The sequence below is a fragment of the Cricetulus griseus genome, chromosome 6 (genome assembly GCF_003668045.3).
Source record: "Cricetulus griseus strain 17A/GY chromosome 6, alternate assembly CriGri-PICRH-1.0, whole genome shotgun sequence".
Lineage (NCBI taxonomy): Eukaryota > Metazoa > Chordata > Mammalia > Rodentia > Cricetidae > Cricetulus > Cricetulus griseus.
Genome location: NC_048599.1, coordinates 71,884,641 through 71,904,923, shown reverse-complemented (window position 1 = coordinate 71,904,923; position 20,283 = coordinate 71,884,641). Strand labels below are relative to the sequence as shown.

Genomic DNA, 20,283 nt, shown 5'->3' with positions numbered 1-20,283 from the left:
CCCTTTGAGCCCTCCTCGTTACCTAGCCTATCTGGGGCTGTGGATTGTGGCATGGCAGTCCTTTAGTTTACAGCTAATATCCACTTATGAGTGAGTACATATACCATGTTTGTCTTTCTGGGTCTGAGTTACCTCACTCAGGATTTTTTTTTCCTCGTTCCATCCATTTGCCTGGAAATTTCCTGATATCAATGTTTTTTAACAGCTGAGTATTACTCCATTATGTAAATGTACCACATTTTATTTATCCATTCTTTGGTTGAAGGGCATCTAAGTTGTTTTCAGGTTTTGGCTATTACAAATAATGCTGCTATGAACATAGTTTAGCAAGTGTCCTTGTGGAATGATAGGGGTGGCATTTTTGGGTCAGGTTAAAACGTAGTGCAAAGGAAACACCATGAATCTAAAAGGATGACTTTAGCTAAGATTCCTGGTAATAGCAGAGAGGTAGCCTGAACTGGTCATCTTCTGTAATCAGATTGGTAACTACCCTAATTGTCATCAGACAGATTTCATCCAGTGACTGATGGAAATAGATGCAGAGACCCATTGCCAAGCACTGGACCAAACTCTGGTAATTCTGTTGAAGAGAGGGAGGAAGGATTGTAAGAGCCACGGGGGTCAAGGTCATCACAAAAGAATCCACAGAAACAACTAAACTGGGCTCATAGGAGCACACAGCCTCTGGAACAACAGCTAGGACTCCTGCATGGGACTGACCTAGGCACTCTACATATGTGTGACAGTTGTGTAACTTGATCTACCTGTGGGACTCCTACTGGTAGAAGCAGGGCCTATTCCTAATAGTTTGCTGACTTCCAGGAACCTATTCCTCATACTGGGTTGCCTTGCCCAGTCTTAATACAAGGGGGAGGGATTTAATCCTACCTCAATTTGATGTGCCAAGGTTTGTTGCCATGGGAGACCTGACCCTTTTTGAACAGAAACAGAGGAGTGGATGGGGTGGTGGTGGTGGAGGAGACAATGGGAGGAGAGGAGGCAGGAGAAGAGGGAGGAGAAATTTCAGTTGGGATGTAAAATAAAAGAAAAATTTAATTAATAAAATGGTGATATTTAGTCGGTATTTGAAGGCAATGCACTGAAGATGTTACTTCTGAAAAGACACAGAAGGTAACATTCCAGGCAAAGAGAACAGGCAGCACAGGCCCTGAGTTTTAGTGTGTTCAAGCAAGGAGGCCAGTGTGGCTAAACAGAACAAACAGTATGAGAGAAGTCAAAGCTGAGATCAGAGGTAACTAGGCAGCCAATACAGCAAGTTGGGAGCCACAGAACTTTTGAGATGACAGCTAGTAAGGGGAGAAATGGCATAATCATTTCAGCCCCTGCATGAAAAGGTCTGAAGGTATCAGGGCTAAAAGCAAGAGTCTCGTTAGGATGCTGTGAAGCTCCAGGCCATGCAGGATGTGACTTGGACTGAATGATCCAATAGAGGTGGTAGAATGGTTTTAACTGTGAGTATATTTTGAAACATAAGTCAATAGTTAAAATGCTTTTCTGTTAAGAGTGAATGCTGGGTAAATAGTGATCTTATTATAAGAAATGGGAGGGGGCATCCTATGAAAACACAAAAAGGAGTATATAGCTGTAAAGTTTTGAAAGCTGAAGGACTTGTGTTATAACTCCTGCAAAATTGGCCTAGGAATTAAGGACCGAAATCATGGATAATGTACATTTCCCAGAGTGCCCACTTGAACATTTTAAAGGTTTATAAATAGGAGTATTTGTTAGTTCAGTTTTGTTTTCTGATGCAGGGTCTCATTCAGCCAAGATGACCTTGAACCTAGATGATCGTGTTCCTATCTTCCTAGATTTAGAAATATAGGCATGTGCCATCATGCTTACTTCAATATATTAAAAACATGAAGTGTGCTAGTCATTTTAATTACATTATCTTCTCAAGAGACTGAGTGTTAAGAACTCTGTTCATTTAACCTTTCTGGCCCATATTCTTTTAAAAGAGCTTTTTTTTTTTTTTTTTTTTTTAAATTTAGATTTACTGCTGGAGTTTATGGGCACCACTTGAGTGCGGGTGCACTGGATTCTCCTGTCATGGATGCTGGGAACCAAACCCAAACCCAAATCTACTGCATAACAGTAAGTGCCCTTAACTACCGAGCTCTCTCTCTCAAGCTTTAGGCCTTGACTCTTCTAGTTGACAGTGTTGATTTTTCCTTCATGCAAAAGGCTTTACTTTCATTTGCTTCTAATACTAAAATTTATTACTGGTAAGGTGAAAACAAAACTAGCTGATAGGTCAAACTAAAATCATAATTATACTAGTAGTTTTATAAATAAGAGTTTTTCTCCCATATCAAGTGTTTTGGCATGACTTTCCAAATATACTCATAATATAGACTTCTTCTTAGAAACATATGTCTCCTTATTTTCTACCTTTTATTAAAGGAAATGTGTCAGATAAAGACATAGTGATAATTGAGAGCAACACATTGAAAGGTTTCCTATTGAGACAGCAAGAGTGTGCAAGCAATTTAACATACAATTCATAATTTTTTCATATTCAATAAGTAAAGAATGTGTCTTCAGTGTTCTGATGTGAATCCTTTCTTAAATAAAATGTACTATAACTTTATATTGTCAAAAGTGACCCAAAGAGTTATTATCATCATTCTCGGTGTGCCATTAAAATGCCATTTTTAAGAGTTTCTACATAGATCTTGTCTTCTTGTTCCTTTTTATTAAAAAGCAACTGCAGGGGCTTGAATTTCTTTCCAATGCAGCAAATAGACTGATGAATTTCTAATAGTATTAGCCACATGGAATAAAAGATCTCATTTTGGAAACATATAACACTTGTAGTGGTTCAAGGCAACTTTAAAAAGTGAGTTGTAGTTTAAAAAGTAAGAGGTTCTTGAAAATGGGCAGTAGTATATGAATCAACCCAAATAGTATAATGAAAGATCCCTAGAAAATTTTTTTCTGAATCACTCAACAGCATAAAGTAACCCAATTACCATGTCATTAGATAAATAGCTAAAGGATATCAAGAATTTTAGCACATACTTCTGTATAGGAGACAGTACAAAGCATTTTTGGTGTTTATACTTAATCTTATTATGAGTAATATTTCCTATGTCACATAAAAATTAGCTTTTTCTCCCATTTCTCCTTCCTTCCTCCCTCCCTCCCTCCCTCCCTCCCTCCCTCCTCCCTCCCCCTCCCTCCCTCCCTCCCTCCCTCCCTCTTTCTTTCTTTCTTTCTTTCTTTCTTTCTTTCTTTCTTTCTTTCTTTTTTTCTCTTTTGTTGGTGTCTGAGATTGATTCTGGGGGCCCTAGACATGCTAACACTCACTCTACGAATGCGCCTCATCCTCTCAACTACACATACAATCAAGTTCGAAAGTCTAAAATTTAATACACACATACACACACACACACACACACACACACACACACACACACACACACACACCATTTTTCTACTACCACTGTAATTTGTTGACTTAAACATTCTGTTATGCTTTGGGACCTTTAATGACACTCCTGTTTGAATTGAATAAAATCTTACTTATACTTATGGATTAAAAATAAAAAAATTATAATTTATAACTGGTGAGGATGAGTATGTGTATGTATAATGAGATCAGCATTTTGCAGTGAAAATATAATAACAAATGCTGGTCATGGTAGTTTATACCTTTAATCCCAGCACTAGGGAGGTATAGGAAGTGGCAGGCTGATCTCTATGATTTCTAGGTTAGCCAGGGATACATTGCATACACAATAAGAGTCAGTCCTTCTCTCTTTCTCATTTCATATATATCACAACAAAAAACTACTGACATGTCTTGAGAATTTTATTAATTTCCAGATTACTTCTTCATACTTCAACTTCCAATAATATTCTTAGTTCATATAAAAACCATTTGGGTGAATTATATTATTATTTCCAATCCACCTAAGCTTAATAAAAATGAAGTTATATGTAGGTTTTTAACAATTCTAAAAATAAATAGCATTTTAACAAATGTCATCATTACAAAAATCCTCTTTCAACTAAATACAAGCCCCAGGGCTGGAGTATTGGCTCAGTAGTTAAGAACACTTGTTGCTCCTGCAGAGGACCTGGGTCCAATTCCCAGCATCCACATGGCAGCTCATAAGTGTCTATGAATTCAGTCCGAGGAGATCTGAAGCCTTCTGACCTTTGAAGGCACCAGGCATACATGTGGTGCACATGTATACAGGTAGGCCAAATACTCATAGATATAAATTGATAAAATAAATAAACCAAATAAAAAAACTAAGCCCCAAATGATGCTTTAAAAAGGATAGTTTGATACAACTCAATCTAAACGAATGATCTGAACAATCCTCAGAGCCTCCTACACTAGAAGCCATTGGCAGAGAATAGTTTGCAAGCTCCACTCCACAGACTTCTTAGAGCAGTCTCCAAACAAACATGCTGGTAAAGGCAGGCCATGTTTGTATTTCAAGAAGGAGTCGAGATGTTTTCTTATGTGTATGATAAATCAGGGCTGAAGAGTAGGCTTTACAGTTCTCTTGCCCTCTACATAACTTAGAATGCTTTTCCTACAAAACCAAAATGAACAGAAAGAACACAGCTAAATGCCAATTCTTGTTTAAAACACAGTTCTTTGGTAGGAGTGGCAGGTCTGCAGCAGCCCCAGAGCTGGCAGGGCTATTTTACATGACTGCCACTAACCCATAAGTCATAGGTTAAATTAAATTTAGAATTTAATTTAAACTTAAAATTTCAGTGCAGTTGGGGGAGAAGGTGTTTTCCACAGTCACTCTGCTATCTTGAGGTGCTGTGGCTATCAATCACCAGGGAGCTCATGATGCCATCAGAAAGGCTGTTGTGAGTACATATTTTAGGATATTCATTCACCTGCATCTAAACATTAGTATGTGTGAGGGTTATTACTGGCAAGCTTAGGCTAGGATTTGTAGTGTACCTTCTAGTCCCACTGGAAGAAAATAGGAAAGTGGTGGCTAACATTATTCATGTCTAAACTTATTTTCTTTGATACCTTAAATCCGTGCAACTATAACGTATGATAGCTTAGTTTTAATGGCTAATAATTAAGTGATATTTTCTTAAAATGGTTTAAGTGATATGGCATTAATAATTGCATACTTCTCAGTGTAAACCTTAAAATACTTTCTAACAGCAACACACAAGTTAAATAATTTCTGCCTTTAAGCTTACATGAGACAAAATTCATCTTTAAGCTAGTATGCACTAGCTTAAAGACATATTAACAAGTTCTTTTAGTATTTATATCCTGTAGGCAGTGTGATTCAATATGCAAATGTGTAAGCAAAGAACCATTCAGCTAACTTTTATGGTTTTATTTTGAAAATCAGGCTGATGTATAAGGGGAATGAAGGCCCTTTACTTTCTACCTGAAATCTTTAATTATAAGCATTATACAGTTGAACAGCATCCTAAATTAGGTATTATCTTAGCTCTACCTTTATTTACTTTTAGATAATTATCTTGATGAAAGATATAATTATAGCATTACACAAAATTACCAACCCATTTTCTTAATGTTTCCTAAGTGATAAACACATTGCATATGAATTCAGGTAATAAATCTCAGATTAAAATAGCTAAGGGTTATAAAAGTAAGAACTGTAATTCCCTCTTGTTTGGAAAAAATAACCTTGAAATATTTTATGAATAAACTTGGAAGATAAAAATTACTGTTTTATAAATTATATAAATGGATATTTTAATGCTAAAATGATAGGCAAATACAACAACTATGACTTTGGCACTGTGGAAAAAGAAAAAGGCTCTGTGCATTAATTCTTTATTTTGCATTGTTGAGGAGTGTCCTGGAGAAAAAAAAAATCACATTGTAACATTTTTGTCCTGTCTTTGGTGTCTGGAGCATCAAATTGTCACTCTTAAAAGTCTCCTATTTAGAAAACAATGAAGTGCACTCTGGAACAACTAGAGGGAGAGATACCTTTCTCTGAGCTATAGAGCATTTTCAAGTTTTGTAAAGGAATGGAGAGAGATAGCAGGGACACAAGATTGTACAAACTGAACTTTAATCAATTATGTTTCACATAGTGATAATAGATATACATGCCTATTGACTAGGAACAATGAATATGTAAGCTCCTGGGATATTACTAGCTAATGGTATTGAGATGTTATCAACTTGGCACCTCCCCTCTATTTGAAGGATGCATTGAAAATACCCAGTGGCTTTGGCCTTTATTAGTCATTCTGATTGGGATGCACACAGAATTTCCATCACATGTTATAGTGGCAAGAGGAAGAGAGAATATAAACTAGAGTAGTGCACCCCTCAGACGTCATCAGAAACACTTCTTTTTGTAGTAGATGGCTATTAACATAGCAACCCACAACTGGTCAAGGTGCAGAGAACAAGACACTGAAGAGTTCTTAGCTCTGAATAGGACATCTATATCACACACCCTCCTCCCAAGACTCAGGGACTGCTCTGGAAAAGGTGGGCAGAAAGGCTGTAGGAGTCAGAGCTAGTAAATGACTACAATGAATGAGTGTTTTCTCATCACTAAAGAGAAGTTACACATACGCACTCAGCAGTTTTTACAGAATCCACAAAACCCGGGCAAGCTCAAGCCAACAAAACCCCAGCATAGCAGAAGGAGGTGGTGATGAAGTAACACCCCTGCCTGAGGTGCTATTGGTAACTGATAGCTGCGTGGAGGGAAAGAGTTAGTTTTCTTTAATGTGTAGTTCCTGGTAGTTCATATGCTTCCAGTGGATAGCCATATACCTCAAAGTATATAACAAACATTAATTTGGACTGGATGGGTTAAAAAAAAAAGATGAGGACACAAAGTTTGGTAGGTATAGAATGTAGGGTGGATCTTTATATATGAAGCCTTTAATTTTTAAGTAAAATTATCTAATAGTGTTTTAATGCATCAAATAATATACCTTTTTTCATTAACAAAGTAACTTTGCCTATTTTCAGAGATTTAGAAGGAAGTCAATATATTTCCAGGGAGGGTGATAGGATGGAAAAGGAGACAGAAAGTCTTTGCTAAGAAAGAAGGATTGAGCTAGATGTTATTTTTTTAAAATCCAGGTTAACATGGGGGAGTATTCTAAGAATAGGTATAAATCCTTAAGCCAGGTGTGGTGGGATATGCCTCTAATTCCAGCACCCAGGAGGCAGAGGCAGGTGGATTTCTGTGAGTTCAAGGCCAGCCTGGTCTACAGAGGGACTTCCAGGACAGGCTCCAAAGCTACACAGAGAAACCCTATCTCATAAAACAAAACAAACAAACAAACAAAAACAACAAAAAATAAAACAAAACACCCCAAAACAAAAACCTTAATGATATGAAAGTGTGTGGCAAGTAGAGAAAATGTAAACAGGTTAGCTAGGGCTTGGAGGGCTGATTATTAATGCTCTTCCCCACAGGACAGATAGCCCTGATCCATATGTAGAGATGATTAAAGAAGTTTACAGGTATTTATCAGAGTTATAAATACTACTATTTCTCCCAGTAATTCACAGCATATTTTCAGAACACCCATTATATATTTTATCAGCTGCTATGGTGCATCAATGAGCAAGGAAACCAACACTTTCTGTCACTGGCTTATAGTGTGACATCATGGGGTAAAGAAAATACGATAGTGCTGTTTGGTAGTGTGGGAGCATAGAAGTAGTCTACCTAACCTAGTCTTCAAGAATAAGGAATGACAGTGTGAGAGGAAGTGACATCAAAGTTAAAGACTAAACTCACAATAAGATAGACCTAGCAAAGATACAAGCAGCAAATGGCAGTGTTTCTGGCACTTAGAAAACACCTGTCAATGTTGCAGGAATGAGCTGCTGGGAGTAACGCAGATGAGACAGTAAGCTGCAACTAGAAGTTCAAGCCAAACCAAGAGGCTAGAGAGTGTGCAGAGACCAGATTTTAAGGACATAGAAATGCATTGGGCCACATTAAAATTTCAACTAAAATATCTTCTAGTTCCTTACTGAACAAATCAATGAGCATTTACTGTTTCTTTAGCTCTCACATGATCAGCCCCCAAAGTTTCAAATGACCTAGGACATACATAAAATAACATTTTTTATTATTTCCTCTTAGGCCAGGATATTAAAAAGCTCACAGATTTCTTACACATGTCTCCATGGTGCTCTTAAAGACAGGAAGACAGATGGACAAACCAACACACAGACAGACAGATACACAAATGGTACTAATGGAAATTCCACCCTGATATGAAAAGCAAGGAAAAAGAGATATTTTAAATTGTAGCAGGAAGATTTATTTCTTATCTATGCACAGAGCAGACATGTGATGAGCGTTGCCAATCATCTTGGTTAAGAAAGGTCTGAAGACAATGAATGTACTGCATGTGACGAAACAGGTGTTTTTCAGGATGACTTCATATAACTTGATTACTAGTGGGTAAGACCTTCTTGCTTTTTTGTTACAGTTTTTAGTAGGGCTCATGATGCATTATGCATAATAATTTACATATAATAAAGAGTGTGTGCTATAAAAGTTTCTATTAAAATGAATATCAAAAGCAGTATTTATATTACCTAACATATCATTACAATTTGCTTGTTTTCTAAGCTTAATGTAAACCATTTTTTTAAACTATGAAGCAATTACTTTTTTGGATTATAACTTCAATAATTATCATTAAATTTTTGGGCTATTTACTGTAAAACGATGTAATATCCACTGTTCTGATTAGAAAATAGATGCTTGTGGGAAAAATGAGAGGATTTTATTAAAAAATGTTGTGGATGCATTCTATAACAAAAAAGTACACTAAGGATCATGTAATTAGATGGGAGGAGTAACTGGGTAGATCAGATGAATGGATCACAGATTTTACTGCCTAAGTAAAAAGAATTAGCATGAAATTAAGACTGCAGAACACAAATCAGTGCGCAAGTTAGGTTTTTCATTCTATTGTTTTTGGGATACAGAAAACATATGTATATAGATACACATATAGTTTTAAGTACTCCTATACAAACACATGCTACTGTATAATAGTATGGAACTCACTGGTAGAAGCCACACAATTAAGAAAATTATTGAGAAAAATGTGGAAATACATAATAATGTATTTTGATGACATTCCTCAAGATATTTATCTTAGGTGATGTGACTGAAATTTCATATGACTCACTGGTATCTATTTTATTAGTTAAGATAAAATATATAAAACAATAACTGGTCATTTCCTACCCCACTCCCAAGACCCTACAGCAAATCTGAACTGGATGCAGGTGTTAAGTTTGTGGGTGGGTTCACTGCCTTCCAGTTGCAGTAGCAATGTGAGGTGAGAATCAACCACATGTGGGCAGGAGAACCCAGAACCTGAGGTTGAAAATGTCTATGTGAAGAACCCAGACCATCACAGTTACAACAAGGGCCCTGTGGTGGATGTCTAGAATATGTAAGCCACCTTCTTTAGTTTTTCAGTCATCCTGGTCTTTAGTACCATTTCTGCTATTTATCTGCCTGACTACAGGATGCAAAAATGGGTCTGCTCGGAAGCTGAGAGGCTTTCAAAACGCAACAAGCCATGGCCTCCCCATCATGGAATTAGACTGTTTTGACCCCAGCAAGATCCAGCTGCTGGAACATGACTGATAAATTACTGAGTAGGACTTAAGAAGTACTGCCATGTCCATCACTTGCCTGTCATTTCTGCCTGCTCCTCAGACCACCTTATTAAAGACACTGAAAGGGGAGGAGGACCAGAGAATAAACTTATTTGCTAAAAAATAATTTACATTACACCCAACAATGTAAGTATTTTAGTTAGGGTTGAAGAGATGGCTCAATGGGTTAAGAACAATTCCTATGTTTCAGAGAACTTGAGTTCAGTTCCCAGCATCGAGATTCAGCGCCTCACAACTGCCTTGATTCCAGTTCTAATGCACTCTTCTGGCCTTTATGGATGAAACACACACATATATAACCAAAAATAAATTAAAAGGTGTTTTAATAACAATATTGACTAAATAACTGTCTCTGTATTAATACAACATTAATTTACAAATACCTTTGATGATGATTTAACAGGAGCTGCTTTAGAAAAATTGAGTAGAATTATTAGAATTATACTACCAACTAATCCCTAGGATTATATAGACTATTGTCTGCACTAAAATAAAATCATTCTTAGAGAATAAGTTTTTAAAATAAAGGGTGGGTGGGGAGATGGTTTGGTCAGTAAAGTGCTTGGCATGCATGATGACTTGGGTTTGACCCCCAGCACCCACATAAAGGTCAGGCATGGCAGCATGCACCTGTAATCCCAGTGCTGGGGAGGTGGAGATAGGAGGATCCCTGGGGCTTGCTGGCAGCCAGTGTTGCTCTGAGTCAGTGTGCTGCAGCTTCAGTGAGAAACTGTCTCATGAAATAAAATGGAGAGAAAGAGCAAGACATCGATACTGATCTCTGACTTGAACATGCAGGCACACACACGAAATACGGGAAAAGTAGGAACAGACTGATTAACTACCTGCTCTAATGACCTAATAGAACTCAGTGAGACAAACTTTCCAGGCAAATGGATATCAAATATGTAGGACAATTAAAATATATTTTATTTAAAAAATGCCTGTGGATATTTTTTGTATATACATGTATGTCTGGTATCCATGAATCCAGAAGAGGGAAGGTACTGGATCCCCTGGAATTGGAGTTATATGCAGTTGTAAAGCCACCATGTGGGTGTAGGGAACTGAACTGTGTCTTCTGCAAGAGCAACAAATGCTCTTAACTACCAAGCCATTCCCCAGCCCAGACTCTATTTTATAAAAAAATTTACTTATGCATGATTTAAAAAATACTTTAAAATTCAAATACCTTTATTTAACCTTAATTTTCCACTCCCAATCTATATACATCGGACCCAGACTTCATTTACCAATAGTAGAAAAAAAAAAGGATAATTAAGTCTATATATGGAACCATAAAACGTTATTTTTTTGTAAAGCATTCAATTTATTATCTTCAAAACTATTTTGAAATCTTTAACGAATTTCAAACTTATTCTGAAAAATAGCTTTAAGCAAATAATAAGAAAAATTTTCTGAGAAATGTTTTCACAATATACAAATACTGAAAACCAGTTTTGGCAGTTCTAATCCCAGTCTGTGGGGAGCTGGAGGAGGTTCACCATGGGGTTTCAGGCAAGTTTGGACTATATAGTGATATTATGTCTCAAAACCATTAAAATCCAGCCAACCAACGAAACAGAAAGAGTGACCTTGAGAAGTTGATGAACCAATAAAATCTTTTAAGACTCAAATACTAATAGGAAACCACTCATACTTGATAAATGTGAGGAATAATTAAGACATTTTAGGAAGCACAGATATCTTAAACAATGAATATAGTTTTAAAGTTCACAGTGAAACTTATATGGCAGTATTTACAGTGGCTGAAAGTGCCTACCACACACTCTTGTGGAATAATGCTATTAAAATGTAGAAAAACTAGAGCTCAGGTCCTGTGTCACAAATAGGAGTCCTAGCATATGGAGTAGTCACTATGTTCTCCCAGGGACAGTCAGCAGCTATGTTCACCTCAGGCTCATCAAGAAGAGGTATACTGTCAAGTATAATTTCAGTCATAGAGTTGTTTGCTTGGGACACACTGGCGTTATGCAATCATGATAGATAGTTTACCCTAGCACTAAACTGCCGCTTGGGAAATCTTGAACCCAAACAAAGGCTCAGTCATTATTACTGTCAAAAGGTGCACTGAGACAAAATTTGGTTGGCAGCAAGAAAGATGAATCAAAGAAAAAATGTCTAATTGTATAATCAAAATCAAAACTGAGAAGCATCTTATAGTTGATAATTACTTCTAAGTACCAGCAAAGTCACATGCTATTAACAGTATTATCACTATAATTAGAAATATTACCACTGATTAAAATACTTCTATATAGCAATGTATTTATGGAGAAGCAACTTAGATTCACACACACACTTTCTTACTCAAAATTTTCATTTTCAATATAACTCAGAATAAAGAATGTCCTTTTATAAATGGGAATAAGGCAGCAACATTTAAAAAATTGTATCATTCTAGTGTTCTTCTTTTAGTTAAATAGCCCCAAAATAACTTTTTAAAAGTGAAAACTTAATTTGCTAGAATATTTAAACACACTAAAATCTTGTGTAGTTCGATGACTTTCATAGGAAATCAGGATAAAAGCAAGAACTTCAAATATAGACTGGTTTAACTAAATCCAAGTAATGTCTCAGATATCTTCTAAGCACTGAAAAGGCATACACTTAGAAATGATAAAACACATTATTCTATTAGCAAACACAAACTTTGCTATCTTTAAATCAGCGCCCCCCCATATTCTCAAAAGGAATGTCCTCAAGTGTCAGTGCCTGAAGTGATACGCTCTGACAAATCTAACAGCTCTTTCTGTGTCATTCCTAATGCACTTGTCACTCAGTATTATCCATCCTCATTAATGACAATGGGAAAGTTTATCTTGGGAACACGTTTTAAATCATCTACTCTTTACAATGGGACCATGAAATCTCTTACAAAACATGAGGCGGGAACTACTCTGACAACAAAACCCCTTCCTGGCAGCTTTATTCTTAATTCCTGTTCAAGGAGTAATCTGTTTATTATAAAATCATACAGAACAATATATGAAACAGAATTTGAAACAAGAATAGCTAGTGTGATTTTCAAGCTTACAAGTATTTTTACAACATTTTTATTAAGCTGAAAACACTGTTGAGTCCTTTTTGTGTGGTTTCATGTAATCATCTTTTCTATTCTTTGAAAAGAAGTTTTGCTTTGCCTAGTTTTAAAATAAATTTCAAATACTAACAATCTAGTTCTTACATACTTCTTAAAAATGCATAAGGCAATTTCATTGAAATAAAATGCCCTATTTTAAAACGTTTAAAATGCTAAAATACGCAAGTTTAATTAGTGATAACTTAAAAATAATCTAACTAGTACCAATATTACTTTTTAACAAAATGACAATTACATTTTAAGCCTGAATATGATGTTTCAATATTTTAAGAAATTTCTATAGTTAAAAAGACAGAAAGAAAGTTAAAGTTCTAGATCCATAGTGCCTACTGTTTTAATTTGACTCTTCATCCTAGATACAAGTGGCTTGAGTATTTCTGATGATAAAAAGAATGCTTCTTAGAAATATGTCCTTATACCTCTTGATATTCTAGTATCAGAACTTTAATTTAAGCTACATTTTGTTTTACTCACTGTATGATAAAGTCATATTAAATATATTATAATGAGAGTATAAAATATTATATTTAATACTGATTTTTATTATTTTCAATAACTGAAAGGAATCTGTATGATGTATGCCAATAAAACTGGCTATTAATAGTCCATATCAATACTTAAATTGTATATATGTATAATTTATGACAATGCTCTTTAACTTCAGAATTTAAAATGATTGATATTTTAAGTTAGTGCTTTAAAGAATTCCTTTAAGAAATGTCATTAATTGTTCGTCATATATTAGTTATTTGTAGTGTCTAAAAATAGCACTTTATGTGTACCTTGAGAGCAAAATTAGCCTAATGGATGGGAGGTTGTCTCAGTATCTAAATAACCCTGGGAAGGATTGAAGCCTCTCTAAGACAGTGAGTACCATAAAAATCACACAGAAAAACACACACAGCAAGCTGGCTTTAAGCCTTTCAACTCTCCTTCAATTCTAACCTTTTATGAAATTAAAAAATTTTCACAACATGGTAGTTCAGCTTAAGAAAAGGTACGTATTTTCTGAAAAAGACTATTGATTTTACAAGTACAAACTACAAATCGAAGGATTTTGAGTTCACTGATTTTCAAATAGAGCTGAATTTAAAGACTACAAATCATATTCTCCAACTGTCAATTCTTTCAGTGAAATTTGTTTAAAACACTAACACAGAAATTCTTCACTTTTCTGACAATAACCAGAAAGTAAATATTTTTGGCCTCAGAAAACACACATTTTAATTTAATTATGTGGGACAGAAGAATCGTGGCAAAACTAATTGGCCTCATAACATCCAGTACAGTTTACAACAGTAGGGCTAGAATTGGACCATGGGTCATAGCTGCAACAGGAGCATAGGTGGTTTTACCTCCCTTACACTGTACACAGGGCCAAGCATAAGAAATGTTCAAATAAATGGGAAACAGGAACGTTATAAACATGGAACATTAAAATAAAGCTGAGATAAATGCAATATTATGAAGAAATATGTAGATCAGATTTTCCAAATACCTTTACATATGTTCTGCTTTTTTATTTTAAATCAAATCATTGGTTGAATCAATTTATTATGAATTACATTATAAGTCTTCTTTTATAATAATTATCCTCATTTAAATTTTTATGCAGATCAGGATGGCTTCCTAAAAGGAAACTCTTGAGTAGCCAAACTAAAACTATGCTTTGGCTGCCTCATGTGCACCAAGACATTCAACAGGATGATTCTTTGATAGTTATAGATTCCCTCATTATAGATGTGATATGAGTTACTTTACCATAAAAGCACATGAAAACTGCAGAATATTTAAAATGTTATATCCTAATTCTGTTTTATATAATCTTCTCACCCAGTATGTCACAAGTGCCACAAACCTACATTTTTTTCTTTTATAAGCCAGGAAAACATAGACAATAAAATTGGACCATATTTGCCACAGAAAACTAGGTTTATCAACAGGGAACTAATGGGTCAAAGTAGGCTGGAAAGCATAGGTCTTGAAATGAAGGAATTACAAATGATTCCCATTTTGTTTTACAATATAGATTAAATCCAGCAGCTCATATAAGGAACCGAATTGGAAATTCATAATGGCCTTTGTGAATTTGAAAAATGTACTATTAAATCTCTCTCTCTCTCTCTCTCTCTCTCTCTCTCTCTCTCTCTCTCTCTCTCTCTCTCTCTCCCCCTCCCCTCCCCCCCTCTCTCATTCTCTCTCCAGCTCTAGCTGGCTTGGAATTTGCTATGTAGACCAGTGTGGCCTTGAACTCAGAAGAGATCTGCCTACCTTTGCCTTCTGAGTACTAAGATTAAAGGTGTGCACCACTATGCCTAAATCTTTCAAGATGAAGCATCCAAATAAAATTCACAGTTATCAAGGTGACCATAATGAAACAGTCATTCAGATAAGTATATCAATTATGCATTGTTAATTAAAACCCTTTTCCTCATTTACTACTAGTATTTGGAGCATAGTTCTACTTCATTTTACAGACAACAACTCATTATATTACCTGCTAAGTGTTGAAAGTTGCTTTGTTAATCAAAACCTTAGTGGTATATTAATTATCCCAGGAAAGTGTGCTAGTATATAGCCCATCACACACATTCTACGCAGAAACTGCGATAGTGAAAAGTGTCAGGAGGGCACTTACTCATCCATCCATTCTCTCAGTATTTATTTTTTGAGCACCAACACAATTAGGTATTGAAGTAGGAAGAAATCATGAAGATATGAATCAGACAGACCTAAGTTTGTAGCATTTAATATACCCCGCCCCAAAAACCCTCACATGTTCTCAAAGTTTAAACACTTTGTAAAAGGAACTGCAGAAATACCTGATGTTTTCACTACATTTAAGTGTGGCAGCAAAGACAGAACAGTGCAGAGTGGAAACCAAGAGCCAGATAACAAGCAGAGAAAATCAAAATCAGTATGGACATGGGCTCATTCCACTTCAAGGCCAGCCTTAGAATTTTTATAGATCAATCAGGTCTACATGGCTTTAATGGATACTTTGTTGTTATGTTTTTGACTTTTAAACCCAAACTATGGGACACTACCTTATTTGATCTGATTTTTGTGTTACCCTATGTAGCTCAGGCTAGCCCTCAAACATAACCCTCTTGTCACAACCTCCTAAATTACAGGTGTATTGGAATTACAAGTGTTTATCATCATATTCAGCTTGTAAATTTTTCTTAACCTAGAAAAATTTGTTTGGTATGAATTAGAAATTTAATCTTTTTTAAAGAGTATTTTGTTTATTGTTATTATTTTATTTATTATTATTTGTCTGCATGTGTGTCTGTATATCATGTGCATACCTGATGCCCATGGAGGCCAGAAGAAGTAGATCCTCTGGAACTGGAGTTACAGACAGTTGTGAGCCACCACATGGGTGTTGCGAATGGAACCTAGGCCCTCTGGAGGAGCAGGCAGAGCTCTTAAACACTAAGCCACTTCTCTAGCTCCTGGTTATTGGTTATGATAGCACACGTACATTTCTTTCTGCTCCCCCATTGTGTCAAATTAAGCATACATAGTTGTTGTGTTTATGGATGTCCAAATACAGAGAGAAGAAGGTAATAGGTGCTGAACAAATTTTATTGGTCTAGCCTTACAAAATGATGCATTAATTGGTGTTCTGGGTATGAGTCTTAAGGGTGCTAGGTAAGTACACTATCATTGAACTAAATTTCCAGAACCTGCAATTTCATCTTTTAAGCTAAAAAATGACTTTACCTCTTAAATGTCTTTCATATGTAAAATTTATATATATTAAAATTACTATAAAAATATGTTTTGTCATTAGTTTTACTTTTATCCTTAAGTCTTAATTTACTATGCTATCAGGGTATGGAGTTCATTAATTATAGAAATCTTGTTTCTGGCACAATATATGTATGACTGAACTCTAACTTTACCAAGAGTTTTTATTATAAGGTTTATCTAAACCTTGAATTCACAGAGATCTGCCTGCCTCCTGAGTGCTGCAATTGAAGGAATCCCCATTAAGCCCAACTAATATCATGTTTTCTTAATGAAGGCAAATGTCTTCAAAGTTTTCAATGGCATAAAATTTTTAGGAATATTAGATATTTTGCCATCACAGGATTTATTGCTTAATTTTACTTAAAGACAGTGTCAAAATAACCTCAAGAAAAATTTGTGAAAGAGTAGCTTTAAATAAACAACCAGTCAAACTTTCACTAGAACTTAATCTTGAGAGGTAAGGTTAAAAATTGGTGATCTGAAAAACTGAATTTGGTAGATCCTTAATTAACTCACGACTTACACATGCCTTAATTATCTCACAGGATAATATTTGATGTTCCAAAGATAACACTTAAAGATAACTTGGAAACAAGGTTTTAGAAGCACATATTTGATACATTTATAATAGGCATTGTTTATGCTTTTACATACAGCATCATAATTGTTATTTCTTAAAACAAAAAACCAAGTCTTGTTAAGTGTGTCACAGTATTGTTTAATAGACCTGTAACTGTCAAGTTCCATTATTTTATCAGTGAGTACATTATAGTTCAGAGAGTGTAAGCAACTTATCTTATCCCAAGTGAGAAAGGCTATAAGTGGCAGCAGTGACAGACCAACCTGTCTCTTTTCTTCCAAAGTCTTTGTCTGCTGTGCCCCAAACGTATAGTGTACATCTTCAGGAAGACTGTGTATTTTCAACGTAATAATCAATCATTGTAAAGCTCTGGCACACAGGCACAAAGTTCTTGTCAAAGAATTCTCCAATAAGAAATGAACTTGGGTTTTAGTTTGGGGGGGTGGTAGGGGAGGAAGGGAGGGAGAAGGGAATTGGAATTGTCATGTAATTCAATCTTGTTTGTAATTCAAATAAAAAAAGTAAAAAAAAACCATCAAAAATATAAAAAATACACATTATAATATATACAGACATGAGAATACATGTATTTTAACATTCAACTTAAAATTCCTTTTTCCATAGCAATCAATGAAAGATATGGAATTAGGCTGCATTGATCTTAGTTTCTCCCACATGGAAAGTAAGCTATTTTATATATTCAATCATGGTGAAAATATTGTTTTTTCTTTCCTTTTTATATTTTCTGGTATTTCATGTATATTTTATTGTGGAAAACTATTCTACAAAACACTAATTTTTAAGGGTTCTAATTTCTAAATTCTACATTTTTTGTATTCTGTATTTTAACCAACTATTTTGATATAATTCCAAAATATGTCAAATTTAATTATATTGGATCATATTTAAGTTCTGTATTTGATACCCCAAAGATAATATATGAAAATAATTCTGAAAAACTTAAAATACAAAACATGTTAACTAATTTGGAACAAATTAGTTGTAATTATCAGAGTTCCTAAGCCTGGTAGCTTTCCAGTGTAATTCTGCACAAGGAGGCAGAAGGTCAAGATTTACTATGAATAACCACAGGAGTGTGGCTTAGGGAAGGTTATGTAACTCTCCATATCTTTTATCTTTTTACAGCAAGACATGTACACTAGTGCATGTTCAAGAGCACCGTGAGGCTAAAGTAGCAATTAAATATGACGCTGTATGTAAAAGCATAAACAATGCCTAGAATAAATGTATCAAATATGTGCTTCTAAAACTTTGTTTCCAAGTTACTTTAAAAATAGTTAACATTAAGCAAATATTTTTGGAACTAATAAATATGTATGTTGAGGATTTGTTGTGAAGAGGACAGAATATATCCCTACCTCTGGGTACCTAAGATTTTAGCGGTAAATTGAGGAACTAAATGCTTGCAAATAACTTCAATTTCCAATGGTCCAGTGAATGTTCGAAAAGGAGGGAAATAAACTCGTTATCGCCACAGTCAAATGATGTGAAAAGATCTTGGAAGGAAAGGAAGGTTGAACACTTTGGACATTTGCTGTGCAAGAATACTGAGGCAATGGCTAATTTGGTAAAGTTTGGGGACAAACTTCCCTGTGCCACAAGCTCACAGAAACCATGTTTATTAAGCATGAGTTTCTGAGGCACACTGGAGGATACACTGGGAGAATATATGTTCTTGTGTTCTAGAAATTTAAAAATACAACTTGGCAGGGAAATAGGACAGGTGTGATTTGCCATCACTTGTTTTCTTTTTCTGTCTTCCTCTGACACATAAATGACACATTGTGGGAGGAAGTGTTTCAAAGCTATTGTGTAAACGGGGTAAATTCTGCTATAGCAGTTCTGTGAAGCTTTAAGAAACTCCTTACTTAAAGTACTGAAATATAATTTTCCTGGAGCCAAGTACAGAATTCACTTGCAGAACTGTCCATGCCTGCCAACTTTAGGAAGGAGAAGAGATTTTTGTCTCTCTCTTTGCAGCTTTAGACAGCACCCTTTGTTCCAGCATGGTCTCATGAGATAGACCACATGCACTGGGGGATCTTCATGGACTCATGCCTGAAGAGTGCTAACAGACTTTAAAACATTTGAATTTGGCTTTGTGAAATCATCAAGTATATCATGCTCGAATTTCTTTCACAAAATATAGTTATGAATAAATATAAGAAATAGCACAGGGGCCTGGGGATTTTGCTTGCCTAGCATGTGCAAGGCCCTGGGTTTGATCCCCACTACTGTCAAAACCAAGGTACAATATGAAACAGTAGATTCTGGGCTGAATTTATGAATTAAAGAGCTTTATATAAACTCATTTACAATAAAGATACTATAAGATATTTTGAGACATTAAAAATAGAATTCATTTACTATGAGTAATTATAAATTTAACAGCCTTGATATTGATAACCACACAGAGACTTGAAGACATCTAATAATCAAACATGAACTGATTTTGCCTTGCCAAATGAAGCAATAATGTTCTGCTAGCCAAACTCACAGGAAGCATGTGAAATGAACACAAAAGCAAACAGGCTTCATGCTGCCTGAGGGAAAGTCAGCAAGATGGCAGTTTCAATCATTTGGAATAATACTAAAGCAGCCTTAGGCTTTTCTCAGAATGGAAACATGTCACTATTACTGCAATATTTCAACAAATCAGAATGCAGAGAAAAGAACACTTACACAATCTCATCCTAGAAAGGGCACTTTACTTAACATATAAGTGGAAAATAATTATAAGGAAATTTCAGAAAAATTGTCAGCGAACATAAATAACTAAGGGAAAAATGTTTTTTTTTCCCCTTCAACATGCTTAATAGATTTTTAAAACGCTTACCACTTAGAAACAATTTCCCTTTACATTTTCCTCAAGGAACTATTAATGTAAAGAAACTTAGATGAAACACTAAGTGAAAAGTTTGGTATTCAAGCTGCCAGGAAAAAAAAAAAACATTATTCCTCAACATAGCCACCATTTCACTTAAGGTTTGATCAAAAGGACTAAGTTTTCACAACATTTATATAGGAAGTCAAAAAACACTTCAAATATTTTGAGAAATTATCTAATCAGTGTGCTTTTAGCATATGTCTAATCATGTAGCCATCTTTGGTCAATCATCA

General features: G+C 35.2%; 1 protein-coding gene across 4 annotated transcripts in view; it reads right to left on the bottom strand.

Annotated features, from left to right (window-relative positions):
* The window catches only part of Elp4 (elongator acetyltransferase complex subunit 4), a 205,347-nt gene that overhangs the window by 92,008 nt on the left and 93,056 nt on the right, over positions 1-20,283 (bottom strand). The window contains exon 10 of one of the 4 annotated variants that reach the window (XM_027422317.2): positions 9,986-10,409. The exons of the other annotated variants lie outside the window; for them this stretch is intronic. Coding sequence (XP_027278118.1) covers positions 10,383-10,409 — 27 coding nt within the window. The 3' untranslated portion in view covers positions 9,986-10,382. Of the gene's footprint in view, positions 1-9,985; positions 10,410-20,283 lie in introns of those variants that run through there. 4 annotated transcript variants of the gene reach the window in all.